Source organism: Bos javanicus, chromosome X (genome assembly GCF_032452875.1).
Source record: "Bos javanicus breed banteng chromosome X, ARS-OSU_banteng_1.0, whole genome shotgun sequence".
Lineage (NCBI taxonomy): Eukaryota > Metazoa > Chordata > Mammalia > Artiodactyla > Bovidae > Bos > Bos javanicus.
In genome coordinates, this window is record NC_083897.1 from 90270771 (window position 1) to 90288892 (window position 18122).

At 43.2% G+C, this 18122-nt stretch overlaps 1 protein-coding gene across 2 annotated transcripts in view; it reads left to right on the forward strand.

The window, feature by feature from the left end:
• The window catches only part of CCNB3 (cyclin B3), a 60200-nt gene extending 42884 nt beyond the window's left edge, over positions 1-17316 (forward strand). The window contains exons 8-12 of one of the 2 annotated variants that reach the window (XM_061410116.1): positions 8816-8953; positions 12422-12577; positions 13670-13819; positions 16654-16784; positions 17007-17316. In XM_061410116.1, coding sequence (XP_061266100.1) covers positions 8816-8953; positions 12422-12577; positions 13670-13819; positions 16654-16784; positions 17007-17079 — 648 coding nt within the window. In that variant the 3' untranslated portion in view covers positions 17080-17316. The remainder of the gene's footprint in view (positions 1-8815; positions 8954-12421; positions 12578-13669; positions 13820-16653; positions 16785-17006) is intronic. The other variant, XM_061410117.1, reaches the window with a different exon arrangement.
• The last annotated feature ends 806 nt before the right edge of the window (positions 17317-18122 follow it).

Consider the following 18122-nt stretch of genomic DNA (forward strand, 5'->3'; position numbering starts at 1 on the left):
CCAACTTTTTCACTCTCCACTTTCACTTTCATCAAGAGGCTTTTGAGTTCCTCTTCACTTTCTGCCATAAGGGTGGTGTCATCTGCATATCTGAGGTTATTGATATTTCTCCCGGCAATCTTGATTCCAGCTTGTGCTTCTTCCAGCCCAGCGTTTCTCATGATGTACTCTGCATATAAGTTAAATAAGCAGGGTGACAATATACAGCCTTGACGTATTACTTTTCCTAAAGAACAACATTAGAACAATACAAAAAAGGAAGAATATATATATACACACACATATATGTGTGTGTGTGTGTGTGTGTGTGTGTGTGTGTGTATAGGGGGAGAGAGAGAGAGGTAGTAAGAAGAATGTGCTCTAATTCCTCCATTGTCCTCTCCACACAGTGAACACCAGCCAGTCTGTGTACTGAGGAAGTCCTCTTATATTTCTAGGAAGGTCTCTGGACCTGCTGTGGGGTCAGCCCAGTCTCAGATCTGGCCTTACTCCAGGTTGTGCTTGCTCCCAAAGTCCACAATTGCCTGCAAATTCCACAGTCTCAGCCTAATTGCGTGCGTGTAATCCGCTGCAGCTGTTCAGATGGTAAAGCGTCTGTCTACAATGTGGGAGACCTGGGTTTGATCCCTGGGTCAGGAAGTTCCCTGGAGAAGGAAAAGGCAACCCACTCCAGTACTCTTGCCTAGAAAATCCCATGGACGGAGAAGCCTGGTGTCCATGGGGTCGCAAAGAGTCGGACACAACTGAGCGACTTCACTTTCTCTTTCCTCTTTGCTCACACAGCCCCTGGTGCTCTGCTTTGATTTTAGACCTGCCTCTGCTTGTAGGCCGCCCTGTTGTGTCTGTTCCCCACCCAAACTAGTGGGGGCAAAGGTAGCAGCTTTTTAGGGCTCACTTGCTCAGTTGGGCTGTGGAGAGGGAGGGTTATGAAAGCCACAGTTGGGGTGTTTGGAGAGTGTTTGCTGGGACTCAGGCCTGCAGGAAGTTGCTAAAGTCGGAGGTGGTTCATGCGCTCTCTCACAGGAATTGGCCTTGAGTTGTATGTCCCTTGGCAGAGCCAAGCAGTTTAGGCTCCCCGGAAGGTGTGGGCAGTAACCTTTGCCTGCTTATGGCTTGGTGGCAGCTACTACCTCTGTGGTCAGGACTGCAGTGGTGGTATTTAGTCCCTGTCTCAGGCACTCCCCCTGGCTTTGAGGCTTCAGCAGTGGCCAGTCAGCTTGCATTCTCCCTCTGGGATTGTAAACTGCAGTCACATCTAGTTCCACCTCTGGCACTCTTGCTGGCTTGGCATACTTTGGTGGTGGCCAGGCATACCTTCCTCTGGGGTCACGCAGCTCACAGCCCTTGCTTACCCCACCTATGGCATTCTCGGAAGTGGGTTCCTGGGATCTGTGAGCTTGGGGAGTGAGAGGTTCTTGCAGCAACAAACTCTTGCCTCTCTGGGAGGCCCAGGCTTTTTCCTGGACTCCCTCAGCTGTGTTGTACTAGCCCCTCAGAGTATCTGCATAGTAGTCAACCCCAGTTCTCTCCCTGTGGCCTGAGCCCTGAAGTCTTAATCCTCAGCACCCAGCCCCTCTCTTGCCACGGTGGGTGTGCAAGCTGCTTCTTGGCTGGGAAGTGCTGGTTGGCAACATCTCTGTGGTGAATTCTCTCTGTTTTGCCTTCCAAGCACCCATTGCTGCATTACCCTTGAGGGTCTGAAGCTCCCCCTATCCCTACCCGTGCTGGGGTGTCCAAATGTGCAGAAACTTTTCTTCCTTCATGGCTCGCTCCCTGGGTGCAGGTCCCTGTTCCAAACTCCTTCGTCTCTTTTTATCTTTATCTTTTGCCCTACCTCATTCTGAGGAGATTGGTTTGCCTTTTTGGAAGTCTGAGGTCTTCTGCCAGCATTCAGAAGGTGCTCTGTATGAGTTGTTTCATGTGCACATGTATTTTTGATACATTTGTGGGGAGGAAGGTGATCTCCCCATCTTCCTCCTCTGCCATCTTGAAAGTTTCACACCTAAGGTCTTATTACTCTTCTTGAGTCATTTTTGTAGTTTATATTTCATTAAAAATAATTGATTTCATGGATATTTTCACAGATATTACTATAGATTGCATATGGTATTCTTTTACAATCCTTTGAAATTATTTCTTTTCTCATTCAAAATGTGTGTGATGTGTTATCTCTCTCCCATGTATTTCCATGCCTTTTTTTCCTCAGTTTTCCTCAAAAAAGATTGATTCAGTCCTCTGGTCAAAGAACCAGCTCATGGATAAATATATAACTCTTTCTTTTTAATGAAATTTATTACCATCTGCTTTCATCTTTTTTATTTTATTCTTATTTTATTAAATTTTATTTGCTGTTTTTCCCTGGCATCTTAAAATGAGTGCTTAGTCTAATTTAAGTTTTTCTGACTTCATAATAAAAGCCCCCAAACTATATATCTTTTTCTAAGTAAAGTTCTGACTATATCCTACCAGTTTTGAAAGATAGTATTGTAGCTATCTTGTTTTTCCTCAATAATTTGCAATTTTTATTTTCCCTTTGAGCAAGGCTTTTTTCTTTAAGAATAATGCTTATGATTTTTTCAAATGCATTGCTTGTCTTTAGTTTGTTTAGTTTATCCTTTTATTGCCAATATCTAGATTTATTGTATTGTGTATTGAGTATGTGACCTGAATGATAATTTCTTCTTTTAGTTAATGAGATTTTCTTCATGGCTTCAGATATAATGGGTTTTTGTAAATAGTTCACTGATGTTTGAAGAAAATATGTATTCTCTTTAGGGTACAAGAATCATTCTATCAATTAATTTTGGCTTAATTATTGTATAATTTATATGCTAATTTATTTTTTCTGCTTATCAAAGTCTAAGAGCAATGTGATAACCACCCATAATCATTGTTTAATTAATTTATCCTGGCCTTTCTTCACCTCCTCCATCTCACTTTGACCACTCTGTTCTATACAATTTTTTAAGCTACAAAATTATTACATGTTTAAAATATGTATTCATACGTTTGTGTGTGTGTATGTACAAAAACAACTGTTTTACTCTATCCTTATTTCTCAGAGATAACTATAATTTAGAATGTATCTTGTCTTATCACTTCTATTAAGTTTTTGACTATCCTTTCTTTAAAAATGTTGAATTATGTGAATACATGAATGCATATACATACACACATATATAAAAATATAGCTTTTTACTGAGTATGGGTTTTTTGATATCTTTTGTTGCATGACTAGGTCATGTGCCACTTGCTCTTTTCTCTTAATAAGCCTTAATAATCTTTCCATATAAGTAGATCTATACTTATAGATAATATTCTACCATATGGATATTGTTGTTGCTTACTTAACTAACCCCTTTGGACCTGATCTATTAATTGACTCTCAAGAAAGATGAGATAACCTGCATACTTTTAGTTTATTTCTTCTCCTGTTTTTAGTCAAAGCAGTCTAGACTTTTAGATTCAGATTATTATTTAATATATTACCTTCCCTATAAATAATTATTTTTACATGTCTATATGTAGATCTGTTTTCCTTAATTTTATCTGGTATATTGTGGGTCCTTTCACTCTAAAGGTTCAGTCTTTCTTTGGCTCAGAGAAAATTTTATTTATTATTTTTCTCTCATTTTGATTTCCCGTGTGTGTGTGTGTCTCTCTCCAAAATCTGTTCTCCTTGAGTCTCAAGTTTTTATTCATTATCCTCAACTTTGTTTTACCTCTCAGTTCTGGAAAAATTTCTTAAAGTGGCCTTTGAATCATTGGTTTGGTTTTTTTCATAATCTAATATACTGTTCACTGCCTCTATTGCATGTTATTTATGTAGCTACTTTTTCATTAGAATTAGTCTTTCTAGATCCTGGAGTATTCTCTTTTCATAGATTGAGTGTCCTCTCAGATCTAGTTGAGAGTTTACTTTTTAAAACAATTAATTTATTTCAATTGGAGGCTAATTACTTTACAATATTGTGGTGGTTTTTGCCATACATTCCCATGAATCAGCCATGGGTGTACATGTGTTCCCCATCCTGAACCTCCCTCCTACCTCCCTCCCACCTCCCTCCCCATCCGATCCCTCAGGGTCATCCCAGTGCAAGACAGCAAGAGACACAGATGTAAAGAACAGAGTTTTGGACTTGGTGGGAGGTGGTGAGGGTGGGATGATTTTAGAGAATAGCATTGAAACATGTATATTACCATATGTGAAGTAGATTGCCAGTCCAGGTTTGATGCATGAGACAGGGTTCTCAGGGCTGGTGCACTGAGAGTTTACTTTTAAAAAGTTTATTCTGTATCTTTGGAGTGAAAAGATTTCAATACGTAAGACACTTGCTCTGGTTCCTCAAAGCATTTCTCCTTGAAAAATTACTTGTTCTTTTTCACACATCTGGTAGATTTTTTCTGTAAATTACTTGTTCTTTTTCATATATCTGGTAGATTTTCTGTTTATTCATCTTTATAGAAGGTGGTCTTTGAGTTTTGGAACTTGGGATGAATTTTATCATATATGCTTCCTAACATATATGAATACATACACACATATTTAAAACATATATTAAGTTCAATGTTAAGAGTAATCTTTCTATTTTCTGTAGTTTTGATTGATTTATCACTTCCTTTGGTTTCTTCTTATCCATTTCCAGATATGGAAAAGAGTTGTTTTTGAAGAATTGGAAGGATATGCCTGACAAAGGCAGTCATGAGGGAGAGAACCTTGCTCCTATGATGAAAAGCTTCTTGTCCTCATTTTGTGTAGCTGGTTGGAATTACCCACTCTTCTCTAACTGGCACAAAGTTAGGCTCCTGATTTGAAGCCTGATTCTGAGCAGTCAGAAAAACTGTATCATGTGAAAAATAGATGAAGTCAAGTTATTTGGTCTAGAATGAAGATGTATAGGAAACAGAATAACTAAAACAGTAGCTGAAGGGCTGTCACAAGAAGGATTAGACTTGTTCCATGTAGTCCCAAGTGGTAGTTATGTTAGCAGAGTCTCGTCTCACATTCAAGGAAGGAAGAGTGCTGTAACTGACACAGCTGCTAATTTAAATATTTATTGACTCCACATTTCAACAATTCATTCAGATACTACCTATTTTTGATGTTATCATTTGATAATGATGTACTGATGGGTGGCCAGGTGCCTATGTGAGGTACTGCAAGGAGGCTATGCATCCACTAGCCTTGTTGTTTGCTCACAAAGGCATCCTCAGAGAATTGCTGTTTTTCATTTTTACATTTTTTTCCCTGTTATTATATGACCTCAATTTCTTGACACTTAGAGGTGATAGTCATTCTCTTCATCTGCATGAACTTTCCCCATCCCTTTCTTATATGTCCCTTTGGAAAACGTAGTAGGCAGAATAAAATGCCTGCATCCTAATCCTCAGAATCTGAGTATGTTACCTTATGGGAATGGAAAATTAGACTATGGAATTAAGATTATAATCAGCTGAATTTAAGGTAGGGCGACTATACTAGGTTATCCAAGTGGGCCCAATTATAATCACAAGTGTTAAATGTGGAATAGATAGGCAGAGAGTAATGCAGTATGAGAAAGACTCCGCCGGCCACTGCTGGCTTTGAAGATGGAAGGGGCCACAAACCAAGGAATATGGGCAGTTTCTAGAAACTAAAAAAGATTCTCTACTAGAACCTTCAGAATAAAACATAGCCCCACTTTGCACTTTGATTTTTTTAGTTCAGCAAACCCAGTGGACTTATGACCAACAGATCTGTAAGGTAATAAATCTGTATTGTTTTAAGCCACTAGTGAATTTTCTAGGCCAGAATACTGGAGTGGGTAGCCTTTCCCTTCTCTAGGGGATCTTCCCAACCCAAGGATCGAACCCAGGTCTCCCTCATTTGCGGGTGGATTCTTTGCCAGCTGAGCCACAGGGAAGCCCAAGAATACTGGATTGGGTAGCCAATCCTTTCTCCAGCGGATCTTCCCAATGCAAGGATCGAACCCAGGTCTCCCTCATTGCAGGGTGGATTATTTACCAGCTGAGTGTGATAATTTATTGCAGAAGCAGTTGGAAACTAATAAAGCCAGATTTCTGAGAACATCCAGGCCATATCCCAGGAACAATAAGAAAAGCTTCATGGTATTTGTTATTCAGAAATGTAATATATCTATCGCTAAACCAGTGTATTCAATCATTATCTGGTAATTATTTGCCCATCCAGTTATATATCCACTTCTCCAGTGCTTTTTATGGACCTCCATTTGGTTATCTAGCCTCCGGTCAGTAATATTAGCCAATGAAAAAGGAGGCCCAAAGAAGTAAGTAAGCTTACATTAAGGGTGATATCTACTTAGTAGAAAGAAGAATTTTCTGTTAAAACCAGGTTCTGGTTTCTGTTAAAGCCAGGTTATATTTGGAGGTTCTGTGGCAGAAACTGAGTAACTATTTGGTGGAGATGTTAGAGGGGATTCACACATTGTTTAAGGTGTTGGACTGTTACCAAGTCCAAGCTCATTCTGCAGTAAATCAGGAGATGAGGTGTTGGGGCAAGAAATAGTGACCTTTATTCAGAAAGCTGCAAGTCTGAACCATCTTGCCAGGGTCTGGATGCTAGTTTCTTTGATGAAACAAAGAGTAGGTGAGGTGAGAGGTCAAGTAGGCGGCCATAAGTGGGGGAGATGAGAGGTAAAGTAAAAGGTCATAAGGTGTTGCAAATATGTCCTGATTTCTGCCAGGGGAGGTATGTTAATTTCTTCTTTCTGGCAGTCTTTTACAGGTGGGCTGAGTCAGGATGTTTCCTTTGAGCTGAATTTATTTTAGTTTCAGGCCTGGGAGGAGGGCAGGATTCCTGCAAATAGGCCATTGTGTATGCTTTAAGCTATAGGCAACATCTCTGAACAAGTTACAAGTTAATCAACTTGTAGAATAAGGAATAGAATACAAAGGTTAAAGTAAAAAAAAACAGACCCAATATGGAGTCAGATCTGATAGATTGTATTGTTTTTGAATCCTAAGAACCCAAGGTGGTGTAAGGAAGAAGCCTCACTGATACATTGTATTGGTTTTGAATCCTAAGAACCCAAGGTGGTGTAAGGAAGAAGCCTCAGTGAGGATTGTGTAGGACCACCATGAGTGCAAAGTGTGCCTACACACAGCTTCCAGGCAAGGCAAAAGCAGGCGTGGAATCCAGCTAATAGCCTTATTTGCTAAGCTGTGCATTCTGACTATGGGGTTGCTAGGCCTGAGGCAAAGGCACCTTTTGCTAATTTATATAAAAGTATTGTCTACTTGATAAGATGTGTGCCTGTAGGGCTGCATTCACCCAGAGAGACTCCTTTTTTCTAATTTGCACAAAGATGCCATATGGGCTAGCACAAACTGTGGGACTAGGGCTATAGGAGAGTTTCTTGGAGTTGGTGAACGCAAGAATAAGGATAAATAAGAGAAAGAAGGAAAGGAAGGTTATGCTACTAATGCTTTAATCTCTTTCTGGGTTCTTTAGCCCCTCAGCTCACTTACAAACTGTGCTATTGGTACTTGCTCCCAGTCCATATATTCTAATAGCATATCTAGTTGGGAAGAGAAACTAATGAATGAATAAACTAATAAACAAGTCCCTTTATTTCAGAGCTAAATAAACATCTCTTTTGGGAGTTCACTGTATGAGGTTATAGTGTTTTTTGTGCTGGTCTCAGCCTATCAATAACTAATGTCATGGCTGGACTACCCTCTGTGGTTCGTGTTATGATAGCGGAACACCCTTCAGCAATAACCATAGGAAACTTTGAAAAAATACAGGTTTATTACTTACAGGGCTTGGAAATTACACAGCACAGCTGGGTCCACATGGTGAGGTTGAGGTTGGAGGGAAGGAGACAGAGAAACAACACACATGTAAACATGCAGGCCAGGGGGTTCTGCTTTTACTGGGTCAGAGGTGCGGGCCTAGGCTTTCTGGTGCTCATTCTTTATTGGCAAATTTAAAGCCTGGGAAGAGAAAAAAAAAATCAGTCCAAATGATCAGTTATCAAAGCCAACCAAGATCTTTAAAACAAAGAAGCCTCAGTGGGGAAGGTGGCCTGGCTCTTTGTCTCGTCTTGTGACTGGCAGTGTGTTCATTGGACATAGCCATTCTTGAAGTGGATGTCTCTTTGAAGTGGATACTTTGGCAATCAAAACTTAAGCCAGGCGCTGGCATTACAAAAAGTCAATGCTTAGGGTTTACACTGTTGCTGCTAAGTCGCCTCAGTCATGTCCGACTCTATGCGACCCCATAGACGGCAGCCCACCAGGCTTCCCCGTCCCTGGGATTCTCCAGGCAAGAACACTGGAGTGGGTTGCCATTTCCTTCTCCAATGTATGAAAGTGAAAATGAAGTCGCTCAGTCGTGTCTGACCCTCAGTGACCCCATGGACTGCAGCCCACCAGGCTCCTCCATCCATGGGATTTTCCAGGCAAGAGTACTGGAATGGGGTGCCATTGCCTTCTCCAAGGGTTTACACTATAACGTAGCAAATGCGGAGAGCAAGAATCTAAGTTTTGGAGGTGAAAGAGAGAGGATGTGTTCACCCAAGGTGCTCATAGAGAAGGCAGAGCATCTCCCTCTGATGTAAGATTTGTCATTTACCCAAATGTGTAGGGATAGGTATTGCCAGGGTCCTCAGAGGCACTAGAGATACAGCCAGGCACCTAGCTGAAGCATTTCTTGCACTCAGAGCAGTTTCAGCTGGCTAGGTCTTGTAGTTACAGTGTCCTCAATACCACAGACCAGGTAGTTAGATCATCTGGATATGCCTTTGGAGTTGGACAACACTCAAATTCGTGCCTTGTTTGTGTATTCCTCCAGATGAGCTTTGAGATGAGTCATGAGACCCTGTACTTGGCAGTGAAGCTGGTAGATCACTACCTTATGAAGGAAATATGCAAGAAGGACAAGTTACAACTCCTTGGTTCCACTGCTTTTCTGATTGCAGCAAAATTTGAGGTGAGCCCAAATCCATGGGACTTGGAGAAAATTAATCAATTTCTGTCCAAGCCATATATGTATGTATGTACATTTACATATGTATGTATATATGTGTGTGCATGTGTATATATATTATATACATGTATACCACATGTATGCATGTGTATACATTTGCATATATGTGTATCTCTGTGTGTATACAATTACATTCATGAACACAATTAAGTTTTCCTATCAAATTTTTGTCTGTCTTCCATAGCAGGGAAGCTGGTATTGGGTGCAAATGGTGGTGTATTTGATTCCTGGCATCAACAAAGTTCTCCTGTTTCCTCTTTGAAAATGTGTGTATGTAGACATATTCCTAGTTAAATGAGTTGTTCTTTTTAAAGCTTACTTCTGGACCATAATTCTCTGTCCTCACCCACTTTTCTTCCAGCAACTCCATCTCCCTCTGGTGGAGTCTTGAATTGCATGTATAAGGAAGCGTTTCCAAATCTAGGTGCTGGAGACATTTAAGAGAAAATGGCCTAGTGTAGATGGTAGTGAGTCCACGTAAATTACTTTTGAAGTAGCATTATAAAAGCAAGTAGTTGGCCATAATCCATCTAACTATCTGATTCTTTCCTCTTCCTCAGGTACTAAATGGTCTTGTTCAACTCTCATTTTTCCTTCAAATAGGCTAATAGTATAAAACCTTATGGTTTAGGAACAGAGAAGTAGTAACTTCTACTGAGTGCGAAAACCTTTAGAACTGTGGATTTGTTTTTGTGTTCCCTCCTCAGCTGTATCCCTAAATAGCTTTCCACTTCCCTTCACTCTCTTCTTCACTCGCTAGCTCCTACCAAGATCAGTACCTCCCTCTCTAACTCAAACTCTCCCTCCTTTGCTCCTTACTTGCTTCCTTCTTGCGCCAGTTCTGGCCCACATCCCCGCTTCTGGCCTTCACTCCATTTCTGCCCTTACTCTGCTTCTGTGCTCATTACACTTCCGCCCGTGCTCCATAGCTCCCTTCCTCCCTCCAGCCTTCTTTCAGTTCCTTCCTTGATCCCTCAGTCTGTGCTTTGAACACTCACTCCATGCTGAGCTTCCTCCCTCCCTCCCTCCCTCCATCTGCCCACCCACTTCTTTCTCTTTCCAGCCCTCATTTTCTTTATCTTTCTCTTGATTTCTCCTCCCCTCCTCACTTGCTCCCTCCTTCCATGATCCTCTCCTTCCTACCCTGGTTCTATCCCTCATTCCTCCATGCCTCCCTCCCTCCTACCACCTTCCCACCCTCCTACCCACCCTGTTTCTCTCTCCATCTTATGCTCCACCCTCCCTCCCTTTCCTTTATTTACTCTCTTTTCTCCTTCCCTAGCTAACTCTCTTCCCTCTGTCCCACACTCTTTCTCTTGCTCTTCCTTCTCTCTCCTTCCTGTTGCTCTGCTGGTGCCTGCTCCCCTCTCTCTTTCTCCCCTCCCCCTTCCCCTCTTACCCCTTTCCCTTCTCCCCCTTCTTTTTCTGCTGGTTCCTTCTCTCCCCTCCCCACTTGCTCCTTCCCTTCCTATCTCCCATCCTTGCTACATGGTACCCTGGCAACATGACCTCCCCGCTTAACTTCCTTCCACCTTCCTTCCCTGCTGCTAAGTCGCTTCAGTCGTGTCTGACTCTGTGCGACCCCACAGACAGTTCTACAGGCAAGAACACTGGAGTCGGTTGCCATTTCCTTCTCCAATGCATGAAAGTGAAAAGTGAAAGGGAGGTTGCTCAGTCATGTCTGACTCTTAGCGACCCCATGGACTGTAGCCCACCAGACTTCTCCATCCATGGGATTTTCCAGGCAAGAGTACTGGAGTGGGGTGCCATTGCCTTCTCTGAACCCTCCTTCCCTGTTTGCTTCTTTTTCTTCCTTCTCTCTCTTCTCCCTCCCTCCCTCCCTCGTTCTCCTGATGTTTTTCCTCTCTGACTCATTTCCTTCCCTACTCTCTTACTCCCTGGTTCCCTTATACCTCCTCTCTCCTTGCTCCCTCTCTGCTCAACTCCCTCTCACTCATGCTTGTTCCTTGTTCCACTCCATCCTCTTTTCCTTCCTGACCTCTTCTTTCCCTGGCTCTCCCCCTCATTACTATCCTTCTACCCTCCTTCCTGCCCTTGCTTCCTAACCTTTTTGCTTTTCTTCCTCTTTCCCTTCCTCTTCTCTCACTCTCTCCCTTGTTCCCTGCTTCCTTCTCTAGCTCATTCCCTTCCCTGCTCACTGGCTTCCTAGTCCATTCTTTGCTCCCCTTCCTCTCTCTTTTTCCTTCTCTCTCTCCCTGCTCCTCCCTCTGCCTACCTAGGGATGTCCTTGGGAATTGAGCAAGTATTCCCTGCCTCAACCTCAAGGGGGTTAAAAAGAAGCTAGGGATCCCTGGCCAGCCAAGCACAGGAGGGAGAAGGAAAGTGCAAGGTGCTCTTGTTAGCAAATTTTGGAACCAGGAGTGCCTGTCCTTTGGTTGTCAGGACAAAGGACCCCCACTAGGTTTTTTTGGAGCAGGAGTGTCTTCCCCTCACAAGACAGAAGTACAGAAAGACTTTTGCAAGGGGAGGTAAGGAGATGATAGGAGAAGAGAAGAAAGGAAGGAGCCACTGGTAAGTAGAGCAGTAGAAGGGAGAATTTCTTGTTCTGGTCTTGTCACTAGGTGGCTGTGTGACCTCAGGCAAGTCTCTTTCTCTCTCTGGGCCTCAATTTCCTTGTCTGCAAAACCAGAGGATTGGTCCAGTTTGTGATCTAAAGATAGAGAAAGTTGTGACAAGAATTCTGGAGTGGGCAGTGAGGTGCAGCTAGAGAAAGGATTCAGGGGTCTTCCTACCTCCTCTTCCTCACCCCAAAGCTCAATTTCAACCTGCAGAGGGCGGGACATGGGAAGGTGCTCCTGAATGGGGAGAGAGGTGTTGTTCTCACCCACCATCTGCCCTGGATCTTCCCAGTCTAGCCCCCCTTGCATGTCCTCCCACCGCCTTCAGTCTCTGCTTGGGTTCCCTCTGTGCCCTTCTCTCTGTCTCTCTTTCAGTGCCTTTTACCCCAACAGTGCCTCCTCCCAAACATCCTTATTCATTCCTTAGACTAGGAAACAAAGTGTGGGCTTAGTTTCCATCTCTAGCTCCCCTTTTTGTGGCCTCTTTCCTTCCATTCCCCTCAGAGCAGGCCTCAGAGTTCCCATTTCTGGCTCTCACTCATCAGAAGAGAGGTCAGTGCTTCCAGTCCATGCGCTGTGTTGTGCCACTTGCGGTGCTGTAAGACTCTACCCAAAAAGGCCTTGTCCTCTCCCCCTGTGTCTCTGATTTTGTTTTTCAGATGGACTGCTCACATCAACCAGATGCTGGCTCTCAGAGCTACCCTGAAGGTTTATTCCAGGGAACGTTATTACCTCCTATCATTCACCCCCTCTTCCCCTGCCTTGCATCTCCAAGCAGAGAAGGATGGGTTGTCTTTGCCTGTTTGTGACTGCCTCTCCTCTCCACCCACAGGAGTGCTACCCACCTAGTGTGGATGACATCCTGTACATCTGCAACGATATTTATAAGAGAGATGAGATGCTCGCCATGGAAGCCAGCATCCTGAAAATCCTCAAATTTGATATCAACATTCCCATCGCCTATCATTTTCTGCGCAGATACGCTAGGGTAAGAGGGCGGAAGCACATCTTCATTTTCCCACTGCTGAGTTAGTCCCCTCCATTCCCAGAGTAGCTCCCTGAGTGGTAGGGAAAGGGACAACTGAGGACAGGGGAGTTTCTTCAAGCCACCCTCCTAGAATGGTGATCTTTATGGAGTGTGGTGGTGGTGGTGGTGGTGGTGGGCAGAGAAAATTGCAGATTTCCATGGTACGCCTGTAAAGTTTTGAGGTGAGGGCAGAGTAGGGGAGGGGAAGAAGATTCTTTAATCAGGAAGGGACACATGAGAAGTTTAGAGGAGATGCTAGCAAAGTTCTCTTCCTTCACCTGAATATTGCTTACAAGGGAAATCATTTTGTAATTATTCACTTATTCTACAAGTGTGTTTTGTGGTAGGATTTATGTGTGTGTGTATGTACATATAAATATACATGAAAAGTGTTAATCGCTCAGCCGTGTCCAACTCTTTGCGACCCCATGGACTTAGCCCACCAGGCTCCTCTGTCCGTGCATTTCTCCAGGTAAGAGTACTAGAGTGGGTTGCCATTCCTTTCTCAAGGGGATCTTCCTAATCCAGGGACAGAACCTGGGTCTCCTGCATTGCAGGCAGATGGTTTACTGTTTGAGCCACCATGGAAGCCCATAAATATATATGTGTATATATGTGTCTGTGTGTGTGTATGTATGTAATATATATGTATGTTAAAATTATACGTGTGTGTGTGTGTGTGTGTGTGTAGATTCAAACAAGAAAAGATTTCTAGTCTGGAACCTGGTACAAAGATGGCAGTTGGAGGCCTTTGGCTTTTCAAAGGATGGCATATACAGAAAAGGGAGGTGGGGGGGTACCATAAGTACAGTTGGTATTTTGGCTTAAGATCCTAAAGATGGCAAATACCATTGCTGATTTCAGAATCCCCCCTCCTAAAGATTCTGTGCTTTAGGGACAGGGTCCTTAGTGTGGTCATGGTGGCAGAAGTACATCGCTCAGGCAGAGAACCATTTAGGCCCAAGGTAGGATAACTGGAGTGAGTGCAGGGGTCATCTGCTTGGTGCCAGTGTTCTGAATTGATTGCTGAGTCAGTCTTCTTCCTGCCTTTAGTGTGTCTGTGCCAGCATGAAGACACTCACCTTGTCCCGCTTCATCTGTGAGTTGACCCTGGTGGAATATGACTATGTCCAGGAGAGGGCTTCCAAGCTCGCTGCTGCCTCCTTCTTCCTGGCGCTCTGCATGAACAAGCTCGGACACTGGGTAAACACTTGTGGGCAGTGGGGAAGACGGGGTGGGGATTTAAAAGCACAGGGTCAGCTCTGGAGGAAGGTATAAGTTAGGGTTGTGGGAGACTCTGTGACAAAACTGCTGCATATGTGCTGTTATGAATCCTTTAACATCTTGACCTCGTAGGGGCCTGGCTGCCTAAAGGTTTTCTGTAGCCCTGGTTTTGAAGTATTTTATTTCATTTTTCTTTGTCACAGTACCATTTGTTCTAAAGACAGCTTACCTGAAATCCCAATATCACAAAACAGACTAATGTGAAATTATTTTGATTGTGGCAGGGGGTGGGGTAGACCCACTTGCCTTACCCCCATGCCACCCCTGCTCCTAGCAGTCCTCTCAGCAAGGTTGGCCCCCTACAGGAGAGCTCACTGGAACAGGATTTGGCAAGTACTGACCCAGAGAATAGAGCAGTGAAAGTAATGTCCGTGTACATAACAGGGGACTCAGACATATACTATAGTACTCTTCTCTGAAGGGGAAGGCCTCCACAGCCTCCTTCCCCAATATAAATAAAATGTATATTTGATGCTTTCTTAATTTTATGAAAAATTGTGAATAAAAACAACTTTAGAAAACTATGAACTTTTAAAGATGTAAATGAAATCCAAGTAGAAGAGTGTGTTCACAAAGGAGCATACTCTTCCCAACCTCCCCTAGGCCCCTCCAGCCTAGAAATTCTAGCACCACTACTGATGGAAAAACCTCTGTGTGCTGAGAAAGAGCCCTAAAAACAGTTGTGTGAACTTGGACAAGGCCCTGAAATGTCTTGGGACAGAGAAAGCATTCAGTAAATGGCAGTGATGATGATGAAAAAGAATATGTAATAATGGTTAGCATTTATTGAATGCTTGGATGGTGGTCTAAACATTTTGTGTATTAACTCACTTAATCTTCACAACAACCCTGTGAAATCAACAGTATTATCCCTATTGGACAGATAAGAAATAAGTTCCCATGTTTGGCTAATGAGAGGCAGAGCTAGGCTTTGAGAACTACGAGTCTGTTCAAAGTATATACCTACTCTACAATCAGAATGGATGTGGCCATAGCTCTGGCGTCATGATCCTGGAGGCCCTATGCTGACCAGGCTTTGGATCCTGGGGAAGGTTGGTAGTCTTCAGGGAGGACGGTTGAGAGGCTCAGGGCAGCAAACTGCTTGCCAACCAGCATAGAAATATCTCATTATTTTAATATTTGATGTGGATGTACTAACATCAGCTAAATGTCAGTCCTGGTCTGAACTCAGGTAGTCTGGCTTCACAGTCCTGTACACTGTATGTGTGTGTATATATATATATACACACACATATATATATATATATATACACTCCTATATACACACATACAGTGTGTGTGTGTATATATATATATATATACACACACACACTCCTATAGATGAGAAAGGCTTCACACAGAATATGACTTTTGAGTTGGGTCTTGAAAGATCAGTAGGAACATGTGAGAAGGGACATTCTAGGCAGAGGGAAGAATGATTGAAAAGACGTGAAGGCAATAAGGAAACTGATTTTGGGGAGGCAGATAAGATATTTCCTATGGACAGAGCAGGGAACGTATTAACAGGGAATGGTGAGAGGTGAGAGCAGCATTCCAGTGACTGCCCTTTGCCTGTGGCAGTGGTTTCCAATATTTAGTAGAGCCCTGAGATTCCTGCAGAAGTATCTCAGGGCCATGTAAAAGGGAAAGGGATCCAAATTGGTGGACTTCTTATCCCCTGCCCCCAATTCCAGGTAAGATATTTGGAAAAAAATGAGTTCCGGGAGAATAAGACGTTTTAAGAAAACTCCTGCTTTGCAGAATAATCTTCCTTTCTCTACCTGTGGAACTCCCATTAGACTTTTAGCACCTCTTGTAGATGTACGCTTCTCTACAAAGCTTTCTGTGGCTCTCCCAGACAAAAGTCACGGGTCCTACAGCTCTTTTCCTCTCGAGTCCCATGCTCCGTTCCCTGGTAGCACTTCCCACACATTTTGTAATTCTCTGTGTGCATGTCGTCTCTCCCACTAGACTACAGACTCCTCAAGGGCAGGAGCCTTAGTCATCCTTGTATTCCCAGCATTGTGTATGAGGCTTGGTTAATATTAATCCTAGCTCATACGGTATGGGCATGTGCTAGACTCTGTTTCATGTGCTTTATGTATATTAACTCATTTAATCCTATTATGTAATTACCGTGATGATCCCCATTTGGCAGATTTAGAAACAGCGGTACCGAGAAGTTAAGTAGCTGGTTCAAGGTCATGTTGTAAGTGGAGCTGGAATCTGAACCCTAGCAGCTTGCCTGCAGAATCTTCGGTCTTAAACACTCTGCAATGCTCCTTTTGCCACATGCTAGGCATCCTTAAAGTTGAATGAGAAAATAAATGCGTGAAATGATAGCTGTTCAAGCCAGAGAGGAAGAACAACCTTAAGTTCCTGATGGCTGTTTTGTTGGGACCTTAAGTTTGTTCTGAGGTTTGCCTAGCCATTGGCTCTTAACCTGAGAGTGCCTAAGTTATAAACTCTGTCCTGTTCCTTGAATTCTTAGTGGATTTCAGTTTAAATACCTATGACGGGGCCTTGTATCCAGCTGGTACATATGGATATAGCCATTCCACTAGCTTGCAGATAAAACATATTTTTCTAGGTAGTACCCTACAATTATTGGCCAGTGTCTGTGCTGTATGAGTCTGAATTGTTTGACTATCTTCTCTGCCTGTACTATGGATAGGAGGTTTGGACTTGGGTATTGGAAACAGGAAGGGTCTGCTTCCTATCATAAATGTTACTGTTCATGTTGCTTCTTCCAGGCTCCTATTCTGGAGTATTACAGTGGCTACAGGATCTCTGATCTTCACGCCTTGGTCAGGCAGCTGAACATCCTACTGACTTTTCATTCTTGCAATAGGCTCAAGGCTGTACATTCCAAGTATTCGAACAAGTAAGTATCAGTCTCCAGTTGAGATTGGGTTTATGCTTCGTCATGGGGAGGCCCAGACTAACCTCACTTAAGGGGAAAGAAGGATTCAGATACTTTTTTACCTTACTTTCTGTTCCAGAGTTAAAGCAAGATAGGGAACCAAGGGCCAATGTCCCACTTATTCCATGGAGCCTCCTTGCTTTGGCCTGTTTCACACTGAGCAGACCCCTCTTCCTTTTGCAGGGTCTTCTTTGAAGTCACCAAAATCCCACCCTTGGACATGTTGGCACTGGACAGAATTTTGAGGTGTTGCTAATTCTGAGGCCGAGGGTCTGGTACTCCGGCAGCAGCCACCAGCGCTGGGCAGGCGCATAAATAGGCTGTATTTATTCTGTCTTTGGATTTGTCTTTTCTTCGCTTTTCCTCATTTTTATACTGTTTGTCTTTTCCCAAACTGATAATGTTGTAAATGTTTAAATCTTTTTGTTTACAAAAGAAAAGTTGTTGTAATATTTGGTTATAAATTTAATAAAAATGATGGTTGTTGTTAAAATGACTCACTTCCCCTTTATTGCTCAGGAGCCCCATACGTAGCCCACGGATGTATTTTCCTCTGCCTAGTAAAGGCTGTGCCTCAGGGTCTGGCTTATCCAGTTTCCCTCTTTATTTGAAGGCCTTCTCTTCAAAGGAAGAGGAATTGAGCTAGGTGTACATTGATGGATGAGTCTGTAGAAGGAGCACCCTGGTGCTGGGAGAGGCAGTCCAGAGAGAGAGACCCCTTACAGACAGACAGGCCTCAGTGTTCAGATCTGGGGCAGCTGGATGTGTGGCCCAATATCCATCAGTCCCCTTTTCTGGTTGCCTGCTTTCTTTGCTGCTTCCTACATGATGAAAAGGTAGGGATCAGGATTTTCACTGAAGTGTACCCCTACTTTTGCAGTTAGGTGACTTTCTAGAGTCTAAATTTGAAAACAACTTGGCATGGTGCACTGAAATCTTTTGGTCCTTCAGTCAAGAGGAAAAATTTCCACCGGTGAAATCTGCAAGATGTCCCATGAATGGAAGCATCAACCACTTGCTCAATCCTTCATAAAGCTTTCAGGAGGTTCTACTCTCTCTATCCTATGTTTGTGGTGAGGTATACTGATACAGCACTTCCCTGCTGGCTCAGACGGTAAAGAATCTGCCATTTGAGTTATTAGCAGAGGACTTGGACATCCTCTGTGCCAGTTGATGAAGAGCCACTGCCCCAGTCTTGCCTCTAGGACTTCTAGGACCTCCCCACAATCTAGCAACTGAATCAGGTAATGTCTGTCATAGCAAGAGAGCTCCAAGGCTCTGTTCTAGTGTTGTGACTGG